This window comes from Numenius arquata, chromosome 18 (genome assembly GCF_964106895.1).
Source record: "Numenius arquata chromosome 18, bNumArq3.hap1.1, whole genome shotgun sequence".
In the NCBI taxonomy this organism is placed as follows: Eukaryota; Metazoa; Chordata; class Aves; order Charadriiformes; family Scolopacidae; genus Numenius; species Numenius arquata.
In genome coordinates this window covers 6,195,354-6,220,229 of record NC_133593.1, presented here as the reverse complement: position 1 = coordinate 6,220,229, position 24,876 = coordinate 6,195,354, and the positions used below count along the sequence as shown (strand labels likewise).

Here is a 24,876-nt window from a genome sequence, read left to right as displayed (position 1 = left end):
CAGGCCTCTGACATGAGCAGCCCTGCTGTCACCTCGTCACCCAGGTCCAGTGGAAGAGTGCCCCACTGCCACTGATGCCATCTCTGCCCCAGGGCCAGGCACTGTCTTCTGCCTTGCACCATTTCCGCTGCCCACTGTGCCAGGACATGGCCACATTCCAGGAGGAGATGTTTCGCCTGGGCATATGTGAGAGGGAGATTGACTGGTGGGCCCACTCCCTGAAAATAAAGGAACATGTTGAGGCCCCACATAAGCCAGAGGACCCTCTCCCCATCTCTCGCCCGACAGTAGAAGGGGATCTCAGAGAAGAGGGGGAATGGAAACAGGTCCCTAGTCGGCGAAGCAGGCGAATCCCCTCCCTGCCTCTCCCACCTCCCCAGTTACCCCTGCAGAACCGGTATGGAATCCTGCAGGAGGAATTGACTGTTGGAGAGGAGGATGGTACAACTAGGCAGGATGTGCCAGAAAGACCAAGTCGCCGCAAACCTGGCATCACAACTAGTTCAAGAAGGAAAAGCAGAAGGGTCATCGTTGTGGGTGACTCTCTATTGAAGGGGGCAGAGGGACCACTATGCCGTCCTGACCCGCTTCACAGGGAAGTCTGCTGCCTCCCTGGGGCACGGGTCAGGGACGTGTTGGACAAAGTTCCTGCTCTAGTCAACCCTTCTGACTATTACCCCCTTGCAGTTTTTCAGGTAGGCAGTGATGATGTATATAATACATCCAGGAAATTAAAAACAATCATAAAGGACTTTAAGACACTGGGAAAACTGGTTGAGGGATCAGGGGCACAGGTAATTTTTTCAGCAATACCCTTAGTTGCAGGAGGAAATCCTGAAAGAAATAAAAAGGCAACTGCGATAAACAAGTGGCTCAGAAACTGGTGCCATCACCGAAATTTTGGGTATTCTGAACTTAGGGAACTTTATATGGCACCGAGTCGGATAGCAACAGATGGAGTACACCTGTCTCAGAAGGGGAGAAAGATACTGGCAAGTGAGTTGGCGGCGCTTGTTGAAAGGGCTTTAAACTAGGATCGAAGGGGGAGGGGGTTAAGCGTAGGTTGAGCAGAAAAAAACTCAAAGAGAGCCTTCAACCTGCCATCTCAGCTAATAAGTCGGCCCCTTTAGGCACCCAGCTGAAGTGCCTTTACACAAATGCACGCAGCATGGGGAACAAACAAGAGGAGTTAGAGATGTGCGCACGCCTCCAGGGCTACGACATTATTGGCATCACCGAGACGTGGTGGGATGGCTCTTACGACTGGAGTGTTCGAATGGAGGGTTACAAGCTCTTCAGGAAGGACAGGCTGGGCAGAAGGGGAGGGGGTGTTGCCCTCTATGTCAAGGACCAGCTGGAATGTATGGAGCTTCACCTGGGGATGGATGAAGACAAGACAGAGAGCTTATGGGTCAGGATTAAAGGGAGCACGGGGGCAGATGATGTTACAGTAGGAGTCTGCTACAGGCCACCAGATCAAAGTGACAGCGAGGATGTGGCCCTCTACAAACAGATAGGGGCAGCATCGCGCTCACACGCTCTGGTCCTCATGGGGGACTTCAACCACCCCGACATCTGTTGGAAGGACAACACAGCAGAGCACAGGAAATCCAGGAAGTTCTTAGAATGTGTCGACGACAACTTTCTTCTGCAAATAATAGAGGAACCAACGAGGAAAGGAGCAGTGCTGGACCTTGTCCTCACCAACAAGGAGGGGCTGGTCGGGAATGTCAAATTCAAGGGTAGCCTCGGCTGCAGTGACCATGAGATGATAGAATTCAAGATTCATAAGGCAGCAAGGAGGGTGCGCAGCAAGCTGGCTACCCTGGACTTCAAAAGAGCAGACTTTGATCTCCTGAGAGATCTGATTGGTAAGGTAGCGTGGGAAAAAGAACTGGAAGGGAGAGGGGCCCAAAAAAGCTGGGTGGTATTTAAGGATTGCCTCCTCCAAGCTCAGGAGAGGTGCATCCCAAAAAAGAAGAAATCGGGCAAAATAGCCAGTAGGCCGGCGTGGATGAACAAGGAACTGATGGACAAACTCAGGACCAAAAAGGAGGCCTATAGAGGGTGGAGGCAGGGAAAGGTAGACTGGGAAGAATACAGAGAAGCTGTCCGAGTCACCAGAAACCTGATCAGGCAAGCAAAAGCCCAGGCAGAACTAAATCTAGCCAGGGATGTGAAAAATAACAAGAAGAACTTCTATAGATATATCAGGGATAAAAATAAGACGAGGGAAGCTGTGGGTCCCCTCCGGAAGGAAACGGGAGACCTGGTCACCCAGGATATGGATAAGGCTGAGCTACTGAATGACTTCTTTGCCTCAGTCTTCACTGGCAAGGGCCCTAACCACACTGCCCAAGTCACGGAGGGCAAGAACAGGGGCTCTGGGAATGAAGAACCACCCACAGTACAAGAAGACGAGGTTCGAGACCTCTTAAAGAACCTGAAGGTGCATAAGTCCATGGGACCTGATGAAATCCATCCACGGGTCCTGAGAGAACTGGCGGACGAAGTTGCTAAGCCCCTCTCCATCATATTTGAGAAATCGTGGCAGTCTGGTGAAGTTCCCACTGACTGGAAAAAAGGGAACATAACTCCAATATTCAAAAAAGGAAACAAAGAAGACCCGGGAAACTACAGGCCGGTCAGTCTCACCTCTGTGCCTGGCAAGATCACGGAGCAGATCCTCCTGAAATCCTTGCTAAGGCACATGGAGAATAAAGAAGTGATTGGAAACAGCCAACATGGCTTCACCAAGGGCAAATCGTGCCTGACAAATTTGGTGGCCTTTTACAATACTGCCACAGACTTGGTAGACAAGGGCAGAGCGACTGACGTCATTTACCTGGACTTATGCAAAGCATTTGACACTGTCCTGCACGACATCCTGGTCTCAAAATTGGAAACTCATGGATTCGATGGACGGACCACTCGGTGGATAGGGAACTGGCTGGATGGCCGCATCCAAAGGGTTACAATCAATGGCTCAATGTCCAGGTGGCGGCCAGTAACGAGTGGTGTTCCGCAGGGGTCGGTACTGGGACCAGTACTGTTTAACATCTTTGTCGGTGACATGGACAGTGGGATAGAGTGCACCCTCAGCAAGTTTGCTGATGACACCAAGCTCGGTGGCGCGGTTGACACGCTGGAGGGAAGGGATGCCATCCAGAGGGACCTAGACAGGCTGGAGAGGTGGGCTCGTGCAAATTGCATGAAGTTCAACCAAGCCAAGTGCAGGGTCCTGCACCTGGGACGTGGCAACCCCAGGCACAAATACAAGTTGGGTGGAGAATGGCTGGAGTGCAGCCCCGAGGAGAAGGACTTGGGAGTGCTTATGGATGAGAAGCTCAACATGAGCAGGCAGTGTGCACTGGCAGCCCAGAGAGCCAACCGTGTCCTGGGCTGCATCAGGAGAAGTGTGGCCAGCAGGTCTCGCGAGGTGATTCTGCCCCTCTACTCTGCGCTCGTGAGACCCCTCCTGGAGTACTGTGTCCAGCTTTGGAGTCCTCAACACAGAAAGGACATGGACCTGTTGGAACGGGTCCAGCGGAGGGCCACGAGGATGATCAGAGGGATGGAGCACCTCTCCTATGAAGACAGACTGAGAGAGCTGGGGTTGTTCAGCCTGGAGAAGAGAAGGCTCCGGGGAGACCTTATAGCAGCCTATCAATACCTGAAGGGAGCCTACAGAAGAGCTGAAGAGGGACTCTTTGTCAGGAAGAGTGGTGACAGGACAAGGGGCAATGGTTTTAAATTGGAAGAGAAGAGATTTAGATTAGATATAAGGAAGAAATTCTTTACAGTGAGGGTGGTGAGGCACTGGAACAGGTTGCCCAGGGAAGTTGTGGATGCCCCATCCCTGGAAGTGTTCAAGGCCAGGCTGGATGGGGCTTTAAGCAACCTGCTCTAGTGAGAGGTGTCCCTGCCCATGGCAGGGGGGTTGGAACTAGATGATCTTTAAGGTCCTTTCCAACTCTAGCCATTCTATGATTCTATGATTCTATGATAAAAATCCCTGACAGGTTGGTGCCATCGCCTCTGTCTCACTCCCCCTCTGTGATGATCTGGACGCCCCTCTCTTGCCTTGGGCCCAGATGAGATGCTGCTGCAAACCCACAAATATGGTATTGCTCATTCTGTTTCCAGATGGAGAATCAAAGGCTGGCCAGGGAGAAGCAGCTTCGAGAAGAAGCCGAGCGAGCCAAAGAGGAGCTGGAAAGGCGTCTTTTCCAGCTGGAAGATGAAGCCAGGCAGGCCAACGAGGCCCTGGTGAGTAGCACATTAGTCTGAATATTCTTGTGCTTGATGGGCTTTCTTGGTTTGGAAGCTTTTTTTTTTTTCTTATGACTCCTGTGAGACACCAGGAATTATGGCTTAGACGAGGCTAGACTGTTCCTGACCACTGGTGGAGAGGGCATGCTGGAATACCTAGGAAAACTCTGATCTGCCATAATCTCTGTTTGCTGCGAGCCATTTGCTCCCTGTATTTGGCTCGCGGTGCTTTCTTCATGAAGGAAGAAAGGAAGCAACCTTGGAGCTGAAACTGGGAGAAAGGGGCATGGTATGCTGGCAGCTGAAGGGGCCAGCTTCAGGTTTTAGTTGATATCTTTGTCCAACTCTAAGCAAATGTATCTCCTTGCTTTGTAGAAATGAAAGGAAGGAAGTTAGGCAATTCTGGACCAGAGGAGGAACACCAGGCCCTACAATTGTTTATTATACTTTTTATTTTAATGTATAATATATTTATCACTTGATCTTTTGGGAAAAGACGTCATCTTCCTGACTGTCTGCAGGGGTGATTTTGTAGATGCTAACAGGGTAACTAAGAAAAATTGTTTCTTCTTAGCTCCGATCCCAGGAAGCAGCAGAGTTACTGGCTGAGAAAGCTCAGATTGCAGAAGAAGAGGCAAAACTGCTGGCCCAGAATGCTGCAGAAGCTGAGCAAGAGCGACAGAGGCTGGAGATCACAGCTCTGAAAACCAAGGAGGAGAAACGCCTGATGGAGCAAAAGATGCGGGAGGCAGAGCTGATAGCAGTGAAGCTGGTGAAGGAGTCTGACCGGAGGTTAGATTGGCCTGACTGGGGGTTGTGTGGTCTCTACTGGGATACCTAGGTAGAGAGAGTGCGGCTTTTCTCAGAGCTAAGCCCAGGAGGGAGGGGTTGTTTCCTAAGCAACACTTAGGGACTAAGCCTTCTAGTGTCTTGTTTATTCCAGCTGGTACCAGTGGTGGTGATGCAGGTCAAGAAGTTTACAGGGGATAGGTGCAAGGCTTTAGAGTTCTTTAATATTAAAGATCCAGAATGCAGAAGCATTTTCTATTTTGCGTTATCAAAAGAGCACTGGCTACCGAGCTGTCTAAACTTACCAATCTCTATACCTTGTGAGTTAGGAAACTGTTTTAATTCATTAGTACCAAGTGATGATCTTTTGTATCCTTTTTAGATCTTTGGGAAGTGTAAACCAGGTAAACTTGTGTTGAATATAAATCCCTCTGTAAGCGTTTACGTGTTCCGTAGCACTGTGCTGCCTGAAGATGCAGAGCAGACCAGTGTTGACAGAGGATGTTTAACCTTGCTATTAAGGGCCTTCTGCTTGTTTTAGGATACTGCCAAAAAGCTTGCCAAAATAAAGAGCAGATATGTTGCACCTCTCCCCACCTCAGGGAGGATCTCTGACAGCCTGGAGAATCTGTATCAGCAGGTCATAATTGAGCCCATGGAAACTAGAAGTAGAAAAACCATGTTAATTCAGCCAGTTTGTGCAGGATTATCTTTGAAAGCATGTGTCATGCTGTGATCAATTAGTTCTCCATGCGACCATCCTTCCACAAGGGTCTTTGGGTAAAGGAATCAGTAATCACAGTAATGGATCTTGCTCTCTGGAAGCCAGTGAGGTGCATAGCCCTGAAATCCATGTGTTGCTCTATACTGGAAATCACCAGCCGTTCACGTCAGGATATTTGTCTTACAGAGCCAAGGAAGCAGAGCATCTGAAACAAGATCTGCATGAAGCCAGAGAGGCTGAACGGAAAGCGAAGCAGAAACTCTTAGACATAACCAGGCTTAATTATCCTGTAAGTTTCTGCTCTACTGGGCACCCCTTCATCTTCAGAGACAGTCAGATGTTGATTGCATTTTTATAGCCCCATCAAGCTGAGTAGTAGCATGTCTGTATCCAGCTGGGGGACAAACACCTATAGGACTAACTGATGCTTAAACACAGGGTAGCTGGGATGGAAGTTGTATTTGTTCAGGGCAGTGAGTCAGGATGATAAGAAAGGTGAGACAAAAGTGAAAAACAGGACTAGTGTTGGGACCTAGGGAGCAGATTGTCTTGCCTGTGTTCATGTCTAATGCTGACTCTGTGCCGTCTCAGGCAATGCTTTGTTGAGGTGGTTGTACAGAGCCAGCTGTATTGTCCTGGCATCTGAGTTGCCCATGAGTGTCTTTAGGCAAAGCTGATGAAGCTCTCTCCATCAGGAAGGCAGAACTAAGGCTGTGTGCCACAACTCTCTCTTCTGCCTCCAGTCTTGCTGAGAATGGATTTTGCCGAAATAGAAATTAACATTGCAACCAGGATACTTGGATGTGTGGGTTGTTGAACTTCAGCATTTCTTCTGATGCCAGTCAGGCAGGGGGGAAGGGCTGCAGGAGCATCTGTGTGTCTCAGAACCCATAGGTAACTTATGAAATCACAGAATGGTTTAGGTTGGAAGGGACCTTAGAGATCATGTAGCTCAGCATGGCATTCTTGCAGAAGCTGAGGAGATAAACCCGAAATCACGCAATCAGCAGCCCGCCCACCGCCTGTCAGCCTCGACCACGAGGAGGAGGCTTCGCCCTGCGTCCAAAAAGCTCCCGAAAGAGCTTTTCGTCGGCCTTTCCAGCTACAGATCCCTCACCCAGCGCAGTCTTACCTGCCCTGGAGCCGGTCTCTGCCGCACCCAACACGGGTTTTCTCCCAACAGCCTGGTCACCAAGAAGACGAAGGAGCTGTGCGCGGACCCCCAGGCGCCTTGGGTGCAGGCACATCTGAAGCACTTCCAGACCCTGAAGAACTGACCCATCCCTCCTGCCACCCGCCATGTCCCCGGTGCTGCCCCCAGCGGGCTTGTCTTCCAGCCCCAGGCACGCCAGAGAGTACTTGAACTGCAGCCTTCTTCAACAGAAAGTTTATTCTATTTAACTTATTTCAGTTAAAGTAATTATTTTTTGTTAATAAAAAGGAAAATTAAATAATGAACTTATAGTAGGGATGTCTTGATGTGGCCCAGCGAGGCAGTTGGGTGTCAAGATGTCAGAGGACACGGGCCTCTTATTGCTCGGATGACGCACCTGGAACCGCGGCGCTGCGTGAAGGTCCTGCGCCGGAGGGGCTGGAGTCCTGGCCGGCTGCAGCGAGGGGCAGGGAGATGATGAGCACAACCAGCCCAAGCCAAACTCCCTCCCTCCCCAGACCACAGCCCCGCGCCTGTCTGCTGGTCTCGGGCGGCTGTGGTGGCCACTTGGCCCTGGGGACCCCGTCCCCATGCATGCACCACTCACCTTTGTCTATCTCCCTGCAGTCACTGCACTGCCAGGACTCGGCATTTGCTTCCATGCCGGAGCAGCGCCGGTGGGTCCCTTGGGAAGCACAGGAGCCGCAGAGAAGAAGTCTCCAGGGCCTGGGGGAGCAAAGGGAGCAACTGCCACCAAATTCCCCCGAGCTGTGGGCTGCCAGCCCTGGTGCTGTGCAGAGCCCACCTCCACCCTGCTCCCCCCTGGCAGCTGGGGCTGAGCTGCCCACACGCACCCTGCGCCATTTGCCCGCTTGGCACCCCAGGGAACCTCCATCCCTGCCCAAAGCCGGAGAGGAAGGCATCGTCTGCTCGCTGGGGCTACGGGGACCGGGGTCACTTGACACTCACCCATTCTCCTCTGCCTCCTGCCGTCCTGCCGGGCAGAGGCACTCCTCAGCATCACAGGAGCTGTGCTGTTCATACAGGTCTTCAAAGGTCCCGTCCAACTCCCAGGCAGCATCCCTGTGGGAGTAGAGGAGTGCTCAGCCCTGGAGTCCTGGGGACACCCCGCCATAACCCAAGGAGGCAAGAGAGGGGCGTCCAGATCATCACAGAGGGGGAGTGAGAGAGAGGTGATGGCACCAACCTGTCAGGGATTTTTATGCCCAGGCGAAACATCTCCTCCTGGAATGTGGCCATGTCCTGGCACAGTGGGCAGCGGAAATGGTGCAGAGCAGAAGACAGTGCCTGGCCCTGGGGCAGAGATGGCACCAGCATCAATGGCAGCGGGGTCCCATTTGCTCCCTCAGAGCTGGGTGATGGGGTGATGATGAGGGTGCTCATGTCAAGGGCCTGGGGCGATGTCACCTACCTGGATGCAGCGTCGGTGGAACCAGGCGCTGGTGCAGGTGGGACACACCAGGGTGTCATAGCAGGGCCGCTCTGCCACCGCCTCCAGGCAGATGAGGCAGCTCTGGCCCTGCTGCAGTGCCCGCACCCGCTGTACCGGCCGGTGCTTCCAGCAGAATGACCTGCGTGACGGAGGTGACAGTTCAGCCCCAGCCCTCCTCCGCCCCAGCCCCAGCCCCAGTGCTGTGGGGCAGCTACACTCACTTAAACTCCCCGAAGAACTGGGAGAGGCAGCCGCGCTCGATCCCACAGGGGAAGTGGAAGATTCGGTGGCAGCGCCGGCCCTGGCAGGTGACCGATGCTCCCGGCAGCCGGCAGATGCAGCACCTCTGGGGATGGAATGGAGGTGGATGGTGTTAGTGCCACGTGCCCCCAGGGAGCCCAGTTTGCCCCCGGCCAGCACACCACGTTCTGGTGTGCCTCCTGGCCGGTGACACCGGGCCACTGCCAAATCCGCCGACCCCCCTCCAAATCCCCATCCATATAAATGGGCCTTTTTGGATGGAGGAGGATGTGGAGGTTACTTGCAGATGGCTTCCAGAGCATCCCTGGGGGATTACTGGCCTGTGCATTGCAGGACAGAGGCATGGAGACCATGGTGGGGACATATGTTCCCCTCCCCGGCCTCACCTTCTGTGCCACCCGCTTCAGTTCTTGCCGGATGTCAGGGAAGAGAAAGCCGTAGAAGCCCTCTTCGTCGGCTCCTCTCTGGATAAGACCACTGGCGTGGTACTGCAAGGGAGGAAAAGAGGGCACATGGCAGGGGCTGCCGAGGGTGCAGGGCTGGGAACTGTGGGGTGTCGGGAACCAGTGCCGGAACCAAGGGACTCACCAGGCAGTTTTCATGGATGTAGAGCCCATCCTGCTGGCACAGCTCTCCAACTATCTCAGTTTCAACGTCTGCCCGCCGGCACAGCCCACACACTGCTGGGGGACAGCCCCACCGTCACCCCCAGCACCGTGCTGCCAGGGTGCCCATGGGGGTAACGGCAGGAGCGAAATGGGAGAGAGGCTGGGGCAACTTCCTACAGCACAGGGGCCTCTGCTTGCATGGCCGGGCACCAGCCAAAATCCCCTCTGGTGGGTGCCTGTGGGGATGCTCATCACTCACTTTTCTTCTTGGGGACCTGGCGCATCCTTTTTGGCTGGGGAGGCGCACAGGAGGATCCTGCCTCCTCATCTTGGAGCCCGGCAGAATCCTGGGCAGGGGGCGACTGGGGGCGACGTCGTCGCCGTGCTCTCCTCTCCATTACTGCTCTTGACGACAGAAGGCGTTGATGGACGTGGAGACGTTGGTGTGGTTAAAGACCACCCAGGTTCTCCAGCGCCTGTGGCAAACACTGCCGCTCTTGACGACAGAGAAGGCGTTGATGGACGTGGAGACGTTGGTGTGGTTAAAGACCACCCAGGTTCTCCAGCGCCTGTGGCAAACACTGCCACGCTGGGGGCCGCAGTGCAGGGGCATTTATACGGCCTGGAGTGTTTGTGACACGGCACCGCACGCATGTATATGTCACACACATGGTCCCGCCCCTGCCCGGCAACGCCGGGTGGTGCAGCAGGACCGGACCACTGCCTCATCTGCCTGGAGGTGGTGGCAGAGCGGCCCTGCTGTGACACCCTGGTGTGTCCCACCTACACCAGCGCCTGGTTCGTCCCACCTACACCAGCGCCTGGTTCCACCGGTGCTGCATCCAGGTTGGTGGCATCTCCCAGGCCTCTGACATGAGCAGCCCTGCTGTCACCTCGTCACCCAGGTCCAGTGGAAGAGTGCCCCACTGCCACTGATGCCATCTCTGCCCCAGGGCCAGGCACTGTCTTCTGCCTTGCACCATTTCCGCTGCCCACTGTGCCAGGACATGGCCACATTCCAGGAGGAGATGTTTCGCCTGGGCATATGTGAGAGGGAGATTGACTGGTGGGCCCACTCCCTGAAAATAAAGGAACATGTTGAGGCCCCACATAAGCCAGAGGACCCTCTCCCCATCTCTCGCCCGACAGTAGAAGGGGATCTCAGAGAAGAGGGGGAATGGAAACAGGTCCCTAGTCGGCGAAGCAGGCGAATCCCCTCCCTGCCTCTCCCACCTCCCCAGTTACCCCTGCAGAACCGGTATGGAATCCTGCAGGAGGAATTGACTGTTGGAGAGGAGGATGGTACAACTAGGCAGGATGTGCCAGAAAGACCAAGTCGCCGCAAACCTGGCATCACAACTAGTTCAAGAAGGAAAAGCAGAAGGGTCATCGTTGTGGGTGACTCTCTATTGAAGGGGGCAGAGGGACCACTATGCCGTCCTGACCCGCTTCACAGGGAAGTCTGCTGCCTCCCTGGGGCACGGGTCAGGGACGTGTTGGACAAAGTTCCTGCTCTAGTCAACCCTTCTGACTATTACCCCCTTGCAGTTTTTCAGGTAGGCAGTGATGATGTATATAATACATCCAGGAAATTAAAAACAATCATAAAGGACTTTAAGACACTGGGAAAACTGGTTGAGGGATCAGGGGCACAGGTAATTTTTTCAGCAATACCCTTAGTTGCAGGAGGAAATCCTGAAAGAAATAAAAAGGCAACTGCGATAAACAAGTGGCTCAGAAACTGGTGCCATCACCGAAATTTTGGGTATTCTGAACTTAGGGAACTTTATATGGCACCGAGTCGGATAGCAACAGATGGAGTACACCTGTCTCAGAAGGGGAGAAAGATACTGGCAAGTGAGTTGGCGGCGCTTGTTGAAAGGGCTTTAAACTAGGATCGAAGGGGGAGGGGGTTAAGCGTAGGTTGAGCAGAAAAAAACTCAAAGAGAGCCTTCAACCTGCCATCTCAGCTAATAAGTCGGCCCCTTTAGGCACCCAGCTGAAGTGCCTTTACACAAATGCACGCAGCATGGGGAACAAACAAGAGGAGTTAGAGATGTGCGCACGCCTCCAGGGCTACGACATTATTGGCATCACCGAGACGTGGTGGGATGGCTCTTACGACTGGAGTGTTCGAATGGAGGGTTACAAGCTCTTCAGGAAGGACAGGCTGGGCAGAAGGGGAGGGGGTGTTGCCCTCTATGTCAAGGACCAGCTGGAATGTATGGAGCTTCACCTGGGGATGGATGAAGACAAGACAGAGAGCTTATGGGTCAGGATTAAAGGGAGCACGGGGGCAGGTGATGTTACAGTAGGAGTCTGCTACAGGCCACCAGATCAAAGTGACAGCGAGGATGTGGCCCTCTACAAACAGATAGGGGCAGCATCGCGCTCACACGCTCTGGTCCTCATGGGGGACTTCAACCACCCCGACATCTGTTGGAAGGACAACACAGCAGAGCACAGGAAATCCAGGAAGTTCTTAGAATGTGTTGACGACAACTTTCTTCTGCAAATAATAGAGGAACCAACGAGGAAAGGAGCAGTGCTGGACCTTGTCCTCACCAACAAGGAGGGGCTGGTCGGGAATGTCAAATTCAAGGGTAGCCTCGGCTGCAGTGACCATGAGATGATAGAATTCAAGATTCATAAGGCAGCAAGGAGGGTGCGCAGCAAGCTGGCTACCCTGGACTTCAAAAGAGCAGACTTTGATCTCCTGAGAGATCTGATTGGTAAGGTAGCGTGGGAAAAAGAACTGGAAGGGAGAGGGGCCCAAAAAAGCTGGGTGGTATTTAAGGATTGCCTCCTCCAAGCTCAGGAGAGGTGCATCCCAAAAAAGAAGAAATCGGGCAAAATAGCCAGTAGGCCGGCGTGGATGAACAAGGAACTGATGGACAAACTCAGGACCAAAAAGGAGGCCTATAGAGGGTGGAGGCAGGGAAAGGTAGACTGGGAAGAATACAGAGAAGCTGTCCGAGTCACCAGAAACCTGATCAGGCAAGCGAAAGCCCAGGCAGAACTAAATCTAGCCAGGGATGTGAAAAATAACAAGAAGAACTTCTATAGATATATCAGGGATAAAAATAAGACGAGGGAAGCTGTGGGTCCCCTCCGGAAGGAAACGGGAGACCTGGTCACCCAGGATATGGATAAGGCTGAGCTACTGAATGACTTCTTTGCCTCAGTCTTCACTGGCAAGGGCCCTAACCACACTGCCCAAGTCACGGAGGGCAAGAACAGGGGCTCTGGGAATGAAGAACCACCCACAGTACAAGAAGACGAGGTTCGAGACCTCTTAAAGAACCTGAAGGTGCATAAGTCCATGGGACCTGATGAAATCCATCCACGGGTCCTGAGAGAACTGGCGGACGAAGTTGCTAAGCCCCTCTCCATCATATTTGAGAAATCGTGGCAGTCTGGTGAAGTTCCCACTGACTGGAAAAAAGGGAACATAACTCCAATATTCAAAAAAGGAAACAAAGAAGACCCGGGAAACTACAGGCCGGTCAGTCTCACCTCTGTGCCTGGCAAGATCACGGAGCAGATCCTCCTGAAATCCTTGCTAAGGCACATGGAGAATAAAGAAGTGATTGGAAACAGCCAACATGGCTTCACCAAGGGCAAATCGTGCCTGACAAATTTGGTGGCCTTTTACAATACTGCCACAGACTTGGTAGACAAGGGCAGAGCGACTGACGTCATTTACCTGGACTTATGCAAAGCATTTGACACTGTCCTGCACGACATCCTGGTCTCAAAATTGGAAACTCATGGATTCGATGGACGGACCACTCGGTGGATAGGGAACTGGCTGGATGGCCGCATCCAAAGGGTTACAATCAATGGCTCAATGTCCAGGTGGCGGCCAGTAACGAGTGGTGTTCCGCAGGGGTCGGTACTGGGACCAGTACTGTTTAACATCTTTGTCGGTGACATGGACAGTGGGATAGAGTGCACCCTCAGCAAGTTTGCTGATGACACCAAGCTCGGTGGCGCGGTTGACACGCTGGAGGGAAGGGATGCCATCCAGAGGGACCTAGACAGGCTGGAGAGGTGGGCTCGTGCAAATTGCATGAAGTTCAACCAAGCCAAGTGCAGGGTCCTGCACCTGGGACGTGGCAACCCCAGGCACAAATACAAGTTGGGTGGAGAATGGCTGGAGAGCAGCCCCGAGGAGAAGGACTTGGGAGTGCTTATGGATGAGAAGCTCAACATGAGCAGGCAGTGTGCACTGGCAGCCCAGAGAGCCAACCGTGTCCTGGGCTGCATCAGGAGAAGTGTGGCCAGCAGGTCTCGCGAGGTGATTCTGCCCCTCTACTCTGCGCTCGTGAGACCCCTCCTGGAGTACTGTGTCCAGCTTTGGAGTCCTCAACACAGAAAGGACATGGACCTGTTGGAACGGGTCCAGCGGAGGGCCACGAGGATGATCAGAGGGATGGAGCACCTCTCCTATGAAGACAGACTGAGAGAGCTGGGGTTGTTCAGCCTGGAGAAGAGAAGGCTCCGGGGAGACCTTATAGCAGCCTATCAATACCTGAAGGGAGCCTACAGAAGAGCTGAAGAGGGACTCTTTGTCAGGAAGAGTGGTGACAGGACAAGGGGCAATGGTTTTAAATTGGAAGAGAAGAGATTTAGATTAGATATAAGGAAGAAATTCTTTACAGTGAGGGTGGTGAGGCACTGGAACAGGTTGCCCAGGGAAGTTGTGGATGCCCCATCCCTGGAAGTGTTCAAGGCCAGGCTGGATGGGGCTTTAAGCAACCTGCTCTAGTGAGAGGTGTCCCTGCCCATGGCAGGGGGGTTGGAACTAGATGATCTTTAAGGTCCTTTCCAACTCTAGCCATTCTATGATTCTATGATTCTATGATAAAAATCCCTGACAGGTTGGTGCCATCGCCTCTGTCTCACTCCCCCTCTGTGATGATCTGGACGCCCCTCTCTTGCCTTGGGCCCAGATGAGATGCTGCTGCAAACCCACAAATGTGGTATTGCTCATTCTGTTTCCAGATGGAGAATCAAAGGCTGGCCAGGGAGAAGCAGCTTCGAGAAGAAGCCGAGCGAGCCAAAGAGGAGCTGGAAAGGCGTCTTTTCCAGCTGGAAGATGAAGCCAGGCAGGCCAACGAGGCCCTGGTGAGTAGCACATTAGTCTGAATATTCTTGTGCTTGATGGGCTTTCTTGGTTTGGAAGCTTTTTTTTTTTTCTTATGACTCCTGTGAGACACCAGGAATTATGGCTTAGACGAGGCTAGACTGTTCCTGACCACTGGTGGAGAGGGCATGCTGGAATACCTAGGAAAACTCTGATCTGCCATAATCTCTGTTTGCTGTGAGCCATTTGCTCCCTGTATTTGGCTCGCGGTGCTTTCTTCATGAAGGAAGAAAGGAAGCAACCTTGGAGCTGAAACTGGGAGAAAGGGGCATGGTATGCTGGCAGCTGAAGGGGCCAGCTTCAGGTTTTAGTTGATATCTTTGTCCAACTCTAAGCAAATGTATCTCCTTGCTTTGTAGAAATGAAAGGAAGGAAGTTAGGCAATTCTGGACCAGAGGAGGAACACCAGGCCCTACAATTGTTTATTATACTTTTTATTTTAATGTATAATATATTTATCACTTGATCTTTTGGGAAAAGACGTCATCTGCCTGACTGTCTGCAGGGGTGATTTTGTAGATGCTAACAGGGTAACTAATGACTGACGTCATTTACCTGGACTTATGCAAAGCATTTGACACTGTCCCGCACGACATCCTGGTCTCAAAATTGGAAACTCATGGATTCGATGGATGGACCACTCGGTGGATAGGGAACTGGCTGGATGGCCGCATCCAAAGGGTTACAATCAATGGCTCAATGTCCAGGTGGCGGCCAGTAACGAGTGGTGTTCCGCAGGGGTCGGTACTGGGACCAGTACTGTTTAACATCTTTGTCGGTGACATGGACAGTGGGATAGAGTGCACCCTCAGCAAGTTTGCTGATGACACCAAGCTCGGTGGCGCAGTTGACACGCTGGAGGGAAGGGATGCCATCCAGAGGGACCTAGACAGGCTGGAGAGGTGGGCTCGTGCAAATTGCATGAAGTTCAACCAAGCCAAGTGCAGGGTCCTGCACCTGGGACGTGGCAACCCCAGGCACAAATACAAGTTGGGTGGAGAATGGCTGGAGAGCAGCCCCGAGGAGAAGGACTTGGGAGTGCTTATGGATGAGAAGCTCAACATGAGCAGGCAGTGTGCACTGGCAGCCCAGAGAGCCAACCGTGTCCTGGGCTGCATCAGGAGAAGTGTGGCCAGCAGGTCTCGCGAGGTGATTCTGCCCCTCTACTCTGCGCTCGTGAGACCCCTCCTGGAGTACTGTGTCCAGCTTTGGAGTCCTCAACACAGAAAGGACATGGACCTGTTGGAACGGGTCCAGCGGAGGGCCACGAGGATGATCAGAGGGATGGAGCACCTCTCCTATGAAGACAGACTGAGAGAGCTGGGGTTGTTCAGCCTGGAGAAGAGAAGGCTCCGGGGAGACCTTATAACAGCCTATCAATACCTGAAGGGAGCCTACAGAAGAGCTGAAGAGGGACTCTTTGTCAGGAAGAGTGGTGACAGGACAAGGGGCAATGGTTTTAAATTGGAAGAGAAGAGATTTAGATTAGATATAAGGAAGAAATTCTTTACAGTGAGGGTGGTGAGGCACTGGAACAGGTTGCCCAGGGAAGTTGTGGATGCCCCATCCCTGGAAGTGTTCAAGGCCAGGCTGGATGGGGCTTTAAGCAACCTGGTCTAGTGGGAGGTGTCCCTGCCCATGGCAGGGGGGTTGGAACTAGATGATCTTTAAGGTCCTTTCCAACTCTAGCCATTCTATGATTCTATGATTCTATGATTCTAAGAAAAATTGTTTCTTCTTAGCTCCGATCCCAGGAAGCAGCAGAGTTACTGGCTGAGAAAGCTCAGATTGCAGAAGAAGAGGCAAAACTGCTGGCCCAGAATGCTGCAGAAGCTGAGCAAGAGCGACAGAGGCTGGAGATCACAGCTCTGAAAACCAAGGAGGAGAAACGCCTGATGGAGCAAAAGATGCGGGAGGCAGAGCTGATAGCAGTGAAGCTGGTGAAGGAGTCTGACCGGAGGTTAGATTGGCCTGACTGGGGGTTGTGTGGTCTCTACTGGGATACCTAGGTAGAGAGAGTGCGGCTTTTCTCAGAGCTAAGCCCAGGAGGGAGGGGTTGTTTCCTAAGCAACACTTAGGGACTAAGCCTTCTAGTGTCTTGTTTATTCCAGCTGGTACCAGTGGTGGTGATGCAGGTCAAGAAGTTTACAGGGGATAGGTGCAAGGCTTTAGAGTTCTTTAATATTAAAGATCCAGAATGCAGAAGCATTTTCTATTTTGCGTTATCAAAAGAGCACTGGCTACCGAGCTGTCTAAACTTACCAATCTCTATACCTTGTGAGTTAGGAAACTGTTTTAATTCATTAGTACCAAGTGATGATCTTTTGTATCCTTTTTAGATCTTTGGGAAGTGTAAACCAGGTAAACTTGTGTTGAATATAAATCCCTCTGTAAGCGTTTACGTGTTCCGTAGCACTGTGCTGCCTGAAGATGCAGAGCAGACCAGTGTTGACAGAGGATGTTTAACCTTGCTATTAAGGGCCTTCTGCTTGTTTTAGGATACTGCCAAAAAGCTTGCCAAAATAAAGAGCAGATATGTTGCACCTCTCCCCACCTCAGGGAGGATCTCTGACAGCCTGGAGAATCTGTATCAGCAGGTCATAATTGAGCCCATGGAAACTAGAAGTAGAAAAACCATGTTAATTCAGCCAGTTTGTGCAGGATTATCTTTGAAAGCATGTGTCATGCTGTGATCAATTAGTTCTCCATGCGACCATCCTTCCACAAGGGTCTTTGGGTAAAGGAATCAGTAATCACAGTAATGGATCTTGCTCTCTGGAAGCCAGTGAGGTGCATAGCCCTGAAATCCATGTGTTGCTCTATACTGGAAATCACCAGCCGTTCACGTCAGGATATTTGTCTTACAGAGCCAAGGAAGCAGAGCATCTGAAACAAGATCTGCATGAAGCCAGAGAGGCTGAACGGAAAGCGAAGCAGAAACTCTTAGACATAACCAGGCTTAATTATCCTGTAAGTTTCTGCTCTACTGGGCACCCCTTCATCTTCAGAGACAGTCAGATGTTGATTGCATTTTTATAGCCCCATCAAGCTGAGTAGTAGCATGTCTGTATCCAGCTGGGGGACAAACACCTATAGGACTAACTGATGCTTAAACACAGGGTAGCTGGGATGGAAGTTGTATTTGTTCAGGGCAGTGAGTCAGGATGATAAGAAAGGTGAGACAAAAGTGAAAAACAGGACTAGTGTTGGGACCTAGGGAGCAGATTGTCTTGCCTGTGTTCATGTCTAATGCTGACTCTGTGCCGTCTCAGGCAATGCTTTGTTGAGGTGGTTGTACAGAGCCAGCTGTATTGTCCTGGCATCTGAGTTGCCCATGAGTGTCTTTAGGCAAAGCTGATGAAGCTCTCTCCATCAGGAAGGCAGAACTAAGGCTGTGTGCCACAACTCTCTCTTCTGCCTCCAGTCTTGCTGAGAATGGATTTTGCCGAAATAGAAATTAACATTGCAACCAGGATACTTGGATGTGTGGGTTGTTGAACTTCAGCATTTCTTCTGATGCCAGTCAGGCAGGGGGGAAGGGCTGCAGGAGCATCTGTGTGTCTCAGAACCCATAGGTAACTTATGAAATCACAGAATGGTTTAGGTTGGAAGGGACCTTAGAGATCATGTAGCTCAGCATGGCATTCTTGCAGAAGCTGAGGAGATAAACCCGAAATCACGCAATCAGCAGCCCGCCCACCGCCTGTCAGCCTCGACCACGAGGAGGAGGCTTCGCCCTGCGTCCAAAAAGCTCCCGAAAGAGCTTTTCGTCGGCCTTTCCAGCTACAGATCCCTCACCCAGCGCAGTCTTACCTGCCCTGGAGCCGGTCTCTGCCGCAATGACCGTTTGTCGCCTTGATGGCTCGTTTAAATGGGGCCGCGGGAGGTGCCGGCTCCGCCCAGGCCAGTCAGCAGCCCGCCCACCGCCTGTCAGCCTCGACCACGAGGAGGAGGCTTCGCCCTGCGTCCAAAAAGCTCCCGAAAGAGCTTTTCGTCGGCCTTTCCAGCTACAGATCCCTCACCCAGCGCAGTCTTACCTGCCCTGGAGCCGGTCTCTGCCGCAATGACCGTTTGTCGCCTTGATGGCTCGATTAAATGGGGCCGCGGGAGGTGCCGGCTCGCCCAGGCCAGTCAGCAGCCCGCCCACCGCCTGTCAGCCTCGACCACGAGGAGGAGGCTTCGCCCTGCGTCCAAAAAGCTCCCGAAAGAGCTTTTCGTCGGCCTTTCCAGCTACAGATCCCTCACCCAGCGCAGTCTTACCTGCCCTGGAGCCGGTCTCTGCCGCACCCAACACGGGTTTTCTCCCAACAGCCTGGTCACCAAGAAGACGAAGGAGCTGTGCGCGGACCCCCAGGCCCCTTGGGTGCAGGCACATCTGAAGCACTTCCAGACCCTGAAGAACTGACCCATCCCTCCTGCCACCCGCCATGTCCCCGGTGCTGCCCCCAGCGGGCTTGTCTTCCAGCCCCAGGCACGCCAGAGAGTACTTGAACTGCAGCCTTCTTCAACAGAAAGTTTATTCTATTTAACTTATTTCAGTTAAAGTAATTATTTTTTGTTAATAAAAAGGAAAATTAAATAATGAACTTATAGTAGGGATGTCTTGATGTGGCCCAGCGAGGCAGTTGGGTGTCAAGATGTCAGAGGACACGGGCCTCTTATTGCTCGGATGACGCACCTGGAGCCGTGGCGCTGCGTGAAGGTCCTGCGCCGGAGGGGCTGGAGTCCTGGCCGGCTGCAGCGAGGGGCAGGGAGATGATGAGCACAACCAGCCCAAGCCAAACTCCCTCCCTCCCCAGACCACAGCCCCGCGCCTGTCTGCTGGTCTCGGGCGGCTGTGGTGGCCACTTGGCCCTGGGGACCCCGTCCCCATGCATGCACCACTCACCTTTGTCTATCTCCCTGCAGTCACTGCACTGCCAGGACTCGGCATTTGCTTCCATGCCCGAGCAGCGCCGGTGGGTCCCTTGGGAAGCACAGGAGCCGCAGAGAAGAAGTCTCCAGGGCCTGGGGGAGCAAAGGGAGCAACTGCCACCAAATTCCCCCGAGCTGTGGGCTGCCAGCCCTGGTGCTGTGCAGAGCCCACCTCCACCCTGCTCCCCCCTGGCAGCTGGGGCTGAGCTGCCCACACGCACCCTGCGCCATTTGCCCGCTTGGCACCCCAGGGAACCTCCATCCCTGCCCAAAGCCGGAGAGGAAGGCATCGTCTGCTCGCTGGGGCTACGGGGACCGGGGTCACTTGACACTCACCCATTCTCCTCTGCCTCCTGCCGTCCTGCCGGGCAGAGGCACTCCTCAGCATCACAGGAGCTGTGCTGTTCATACAGGTCTTCAAAGGTCCCGTCCAACTCCCAGGCAGCATCCCTGTGGGAGTAGAGGAGTGCTCAGCCCTGGAGTCCTGGGGACACCCCGCCATAACCCAAGGAGGCAAGAGAGGGGCGTCCAGATCATCACAGAGGGGGAGTGAGAGAGAGGTGATGGCACCAACCTGTCAGGGATTTTTATGCCCAGGCGAAACATCTCCTCCTGGAATGTGGCCATGTCCTGGCACAGTGGGCAGCGGAAATGGTGCAGAGCAGAAGACAGTGCCTGGCCCTGGGGCAGAGATGGCACCAGCATCAGTGGCAGCGGGGTCCCATTTGCTCCCTCAGAGCTGGGTGATGGGGTGATGATGAGGGTGCTCATGTCAAGGGCCTGGGGCGATGTCACCTACCTGGATGCAGCGTCGGTGGAACCAGGCGCTGGTGCAGGTGGGACACACCAGGGTGTCATAGCAGGGCCGCTCTGCCACCGCCTCCAGGCAGATGAGGCAGCTCTGGCCCTGCTGCAGTGCCCGCACCCGCTGTACCGGCCGGTGCTTCCAGCAGAATGACCTGCGTGACGGAGGTGACAGTTCAGCCCCAGCCCTCCTCCGCCCCAGCCCCAGCCCCAGTGCTGTGGGGCAGCTACACTCACTTAAACTCCCCGAAGAACTGGGAGAGGCAGCCGCGCTCGATCCCACAGGGGAAGTGGAAGATTCGGTGGCAGCGCCGGCCCTGGCAGGTGACCGATGCTCCCGGCAGCCGGCAGATGCAGCACCTCTGGGGATGGAATGGAGGTGGATGGTGTTAGTGCCACGTGCCCCCAGGGAGCCCAGTTTGCCCCCGGCCAGCACACCACGTTCTGGTGTGCCTCCTGGCCGGTGACACCGGGCCACTGCCAAATCCGCCGACCCCCCTCCAAATCCCCATCCATATAAATGGGCCTTTTTGGATGGAGGAGGATGTGGAGGTTACTTGCAGATGGCTTCCAGAGCATCCCTGGGGGATTACTGGCCTGTGCATTGCAGGACAGAGGCATGGAGACCATGGTGGGGACATATGTTCCCCTCCCCGGCCTCACCTTCTGTGCCACCCGCTTCAGTTCTTGCCGGATGTCAGGGAAGAGAAAGCCGTAGAAGCCCTCTTTGTCGGCTCCTCTCTGGATAAGACCACTGGCGTGGTACTGCAAGGGAGGAAAAGAGGGCACATGGCAGGGGCTGCCGAGGGTGCAGGGCTGGGAACTGTGGGGTGTCGGGAACCAGTGCCGGAACCAAGGGACTCACCAGGCAGTTTTCATGGATGTAGAGCCCATCCTGCTGGCACAGCTCTCCAACTATCTCAGTTTCAACGTCTGCCCGCCGGCACAGCCCACACACTGCTGGGGGACAGCCCCACCGTCACCCCCAGCACCGTGCTGCCAGGGTGCCCATGGGGGTAACGGCAGGAGCGAAATGGGAGAGAGGCTGGGGCAACTTCCTACAGCACAGGGGCCTCTGCTTGCATGGCCGGGCACCAGCCAAAATCCCCTCTGGTGGGTGCCCGTGGGGATGCTCATCACTCACTTTTCTTCTTGGGGACCTGGCGCATCCTTTTTGGCTGGGGAGGCGCACAGGAGGATCCTGCCTCCTCATCTTGGAGCCCGGCAGAATCCTGGGCAGGGGGCGACTGGGGGCGACGTCGTCGCCGTGCTCTCCTCTCCATTACTGCTCTTGACGACAGAAGGCGTTGATGGACGTGGAGACGTTGGTGTGGTTAAAGACCACCCAGGTTCTCCAGCGCCTGTGGCAAACACTGCCGCTCTTGACGACAGAGAAGGCGTTGATGGACGTGGAGACGTTGGTGTGGTTAAAGACCACCCAGCTTCTCCAGCGCCTATGGCAAACACTGCCACGCTGGGGGCAGCAGTGCAGGGGCATTTATACGGCCTGGAGTGTTTGTGACACGGCACCGCACGCATGTATATGTCACACACATGGTCCCGCCCCTGCCCGGCAACGCCGGGTGGTGCAGCAGGACCGGACCACTGCCTCATCTGCCTGGAGGTGGTGGCAGAGCGGCCCTGCTGTGACACCCTGGTGTGTCCCACCTACACCAGCGCCTGGTTCGTCCCACCTACACCAGCGCCTGGTTCCACCGGTGCTGCATCCAGGTTGGTGGCATCTCCCAGGCCTCTGACATGAGCAGCCCTGCTGTCACCTCGTCACCCAGGTCCAGTGGAAGAGTGCCCCACTGCCACTGATGCCATCTCTGCCCCAGGGCCAGGCACTGTCTTCTGCCTTGCACCATTTCCGCTGCCCACTGTGCCAGGACATGGCCACATTCCAGGAGGAGATGTTTCGCCTGGGCATATGTGAGAGGGAGATTGACTGGTGGGCCCACTCCCTGAAAATAAAGGAACATGTTGAGGCCCCACATAAGCCAGAGGACCCTCTCCCCATCTCTCGCCCGACAGTAGAAGGGGATCTCAGAGAAGAGGGGGAATGGAAACAGGTCCCTAGTCGGCGAAGCAGGCGAATCCCCTCCCTGCCTCTCCCACCTCCCCAGTTACCCCTGCAGAACCGGTATGGAATCCTGCAGGAGGAATTGACTGTTGGAGAGGAGGATGGTACAACTAGGCAGGATGTGCCAGAAAGACCAAGTCGCCGCAAACCTGGCATCACAACTAGTTCAAGAAGGAAAAGCAGAAGGGTCATCGTTGTGGGTGACTCTCTATTGAAGGGGGCAGAGGGACCAATATGCCGTCCTGACCCGCTTCACAGGGAAGTCTGCTGCCTCCCTGGGGCACGGGTCAGGGACGTGTTGGACAAAGTTCCTGCTCTAGTCAACCCTTCTGACTATTACCCCCTTGCAGTTTTTCAGGTAGGCAGTGATGATGTATATAATACATCCAGGAAATTAAAAACAATCATAAAGGACTTTAAGACACTGGGAAAACTGGTTGAGGGATCAGGGGCACAGGTAATTTTTTCAGCAATACCCTTAGTTGCAGGAGGAAATCCTGAAAGAAATAAAAAGGCAACTGCGATAAACAAGTGGCTCAGAAACTGGTGCCATCACCGAAATTTTGGGTATTCTGAACTTAGGGAACTTTATATGGCACCGAGTCGGATAGCAACAGATGGAGTACACCTGTCTCAGAAGGGGAGAAAGATACTGGCAAGTGAGTTGGCGGCGCTTGTTGAAAGGGCTTTAAACTAGGATCGAAGGGGGAGGGGGTTAAGCGTAGGTTGAGCAGAAAAAAACTCAAAGAGAGCCTTCAACCTGCCATCTCAGCTAATAAGTCGGCCCCTTTAGGCACCCAGCTGAAGTGCCTTTACACAAATGCACGCAGCATGGGGAACAAACAAGAGGAGTTAGAGATGTGCGCACGCCTCCAGGGCTACGACATTATTGGCATCACCGAGACGTGGTGGGATGGCTCTTACGACTGGAGTGTTCGAATGGAGGGTTACAAGCTCTTCAGGAAGGACAGGCTGGGCAGAAGGGGAGGGGGTGTTGCCCTCTATGTCAAGGACCAGCTGGAATGTATGGAGCTTCACCTGGGGATGGATGAAGACAAGACAGAGAGCTTATGGGTCAGGATTAAAGGGAGCACGGGGGCAGGTGATGTTACAGTAGGAGTCTGCTACAGGCCACCAGATCAAAGTGACAGCGAGGATGTGGCCCTCTACAAACAGATAGGGGCAGCATCGCGCTCACACGCTCTGGTCCTCATGGGGGACTTCAACCACCCCGACATCTGTTGGAAGGACAACACAGCAGAGCACAGGAAATCCAGGAAGTTCTTAGAATGTGTCGACGACAACTTTCTTCTGCAAATAATAGAGGAACCAACGAGGAAAGGAGCAGTGCTGGACCTTGTCCTCACCAACAAGGAGGGGCTGGTCGGGAATGTCAAATTCAAGGGTAGCCTCGGCTGCAGTGACCATGAGATGATAGAATTCAAGATTCATAAGGCAGCAAGGAGGGTGCGCAGCAAGCTGGCTACCCTGGACTTCAAAAGAGCAGACTTTGATCTCCTGAGAGATCTGATTGGTAAGGTAGCGTGGGAAAAAGAACTGGAAGGGAGAGGGGCCCAAAAAAGCTGGGTGGTATTTAAGGATTGCCTCCTCCAAGCTCAGGAGAGGTGCATCCCAAAAAAGAAGAAATCGGGCAAAATAGCCAGTAGGCCGGCGTGGATGAACAAGGAACTGCTGGACAAACTCAGGACCAAAAAGGAGGCCTATAGAGGGTGGAGGCAGGGAAAGGTAGACTGGGAAGAATACAGAGAAGCTGTCCGAGTCACCAGAAACCTGATCAGGCAAGCGAAAGCCCAGGCAGAACTAAATCTAGCCAGGGATGTGAAAAATAACAAGAAGAACTTCTATAGATATATCAGGGATAAAAATAAGACGAGGGAAGCTGTGGGTCCCCTCCGGAAGGAAACGGGAGACCTGGTCACCCAGGATATGGATAAGGCTGAGCTACTGAATGACTTCTTTGCCTCAGTCTTCACTGGCAAGGGCCCTAACCACACTGCCCAAGTCACGGAGGGCAAGAACAGGGGCTCTGGGAATGAAGAACCACCCACAGTACAAGAAGACGAGGTTCGAGACCTCTTAAAGAACCTGAAGGTGCATAAGTCCATGGGACCTGATGAAATCCATCCACGGGTCCTGAGAGAACTGGCGGACGAAGTTGCTAAGCCCCTCTCCATCATATTTGAGAAATCGTGGCAGTCTGGTGAAGTTCCCACTGACTGGAAAAAAGGGAACATAACTCCAATATTCAAAAAAGGAAACAAAGAAGACCCGGGAAACTACAGGCCGGTCAGTCTCACCTCTGTGCCTGGCAAGATCACGGAGCAGATCCTCCTGAAATCCTTGCTAAGGCACATGGAGAATAAAGAAGTGATTGGAAACAGCCAACATGGCTTCACCAAGGGCAAATCGTGCCTGACAAATTTGGTGGCCTTTTACAATACTGCCACAGACTTGGTAGACAAGGGCAGAGCGACTGACGTCATTTACCTGGACTTATGCAAAGCATTTGACACTGTCCCGCACGACATCCTGGTCTCAAAATTGGAAACTCATGGATTCGATGGACGGACCACTCGGTGGATAGGGAACTGGCTGGATGGCCGCATCCAAAGGGTTACAATCAATGGCTCAATGTCCAGGTGGCG

At 53.5% G+C, this 24,876-nt stretch overlaps 2 protein-coding genes across 2 annotated transcripts; both read right to left on the bottom strand.

The window, feature by feature from the left end:
• Positions 1-7,315: 7,315 nt before the first annotated feature.
• Positions 7,316-9,658, bottom strand: LOC141473413 (E3 ubiquitin-protein ligase PHF7-like). Its single transcript, XM_074160887.1, has 9 exons — positions 9,520-9,658; positions 9,241-9,332; positions 9,039-9,140; positions 8,613-8,737; positions 8,371-8,530; positions 8,146-8,252; positions 7,908-8,021; positions 7,546-7,664; positions 7,316-7,392 (listed from the first exon to the last, which is right to left on the bottom strand). The coding sequence occupies exons 1-9, from the start codon at positions 9,656-9,658 to the stop codon at positions 7,316-7,318; spliced, it is 1,035 nt and encodes a 344-aa protein (XP_074016988.1).
• Positions 9,659-19,067: 9,409 nt separating this feature from the next.
• On the bottom strand, positions 19,068-21,296 carry LOC141473373 (E3 ubiquitin-protein ligase PHF7-like). Its single transcript, XM_074160837.1, has 9 exons — positions 21,272-21,296; positions 20,993-21,084; positions 20,791-20,892; positions 20,365-20,489; positions 20,123-20,282; positions 19,898-20,004; positions 19,660-19,773; positions 19,298-19,416; positions 19,068-19,192 (listed from the first exon to the last, which is right to left on the bottom strand). Exons 1-9 carry the CDS (start codon positions 21,294-21,296, stop codon positions 19,068-19,070), a joined length of 969 nt encoding a protein of 322 aa, XP_074016938.1.
• Between the last annotated feature and the right edge of the window lie 3,580 nt (positions 21,297-24,876).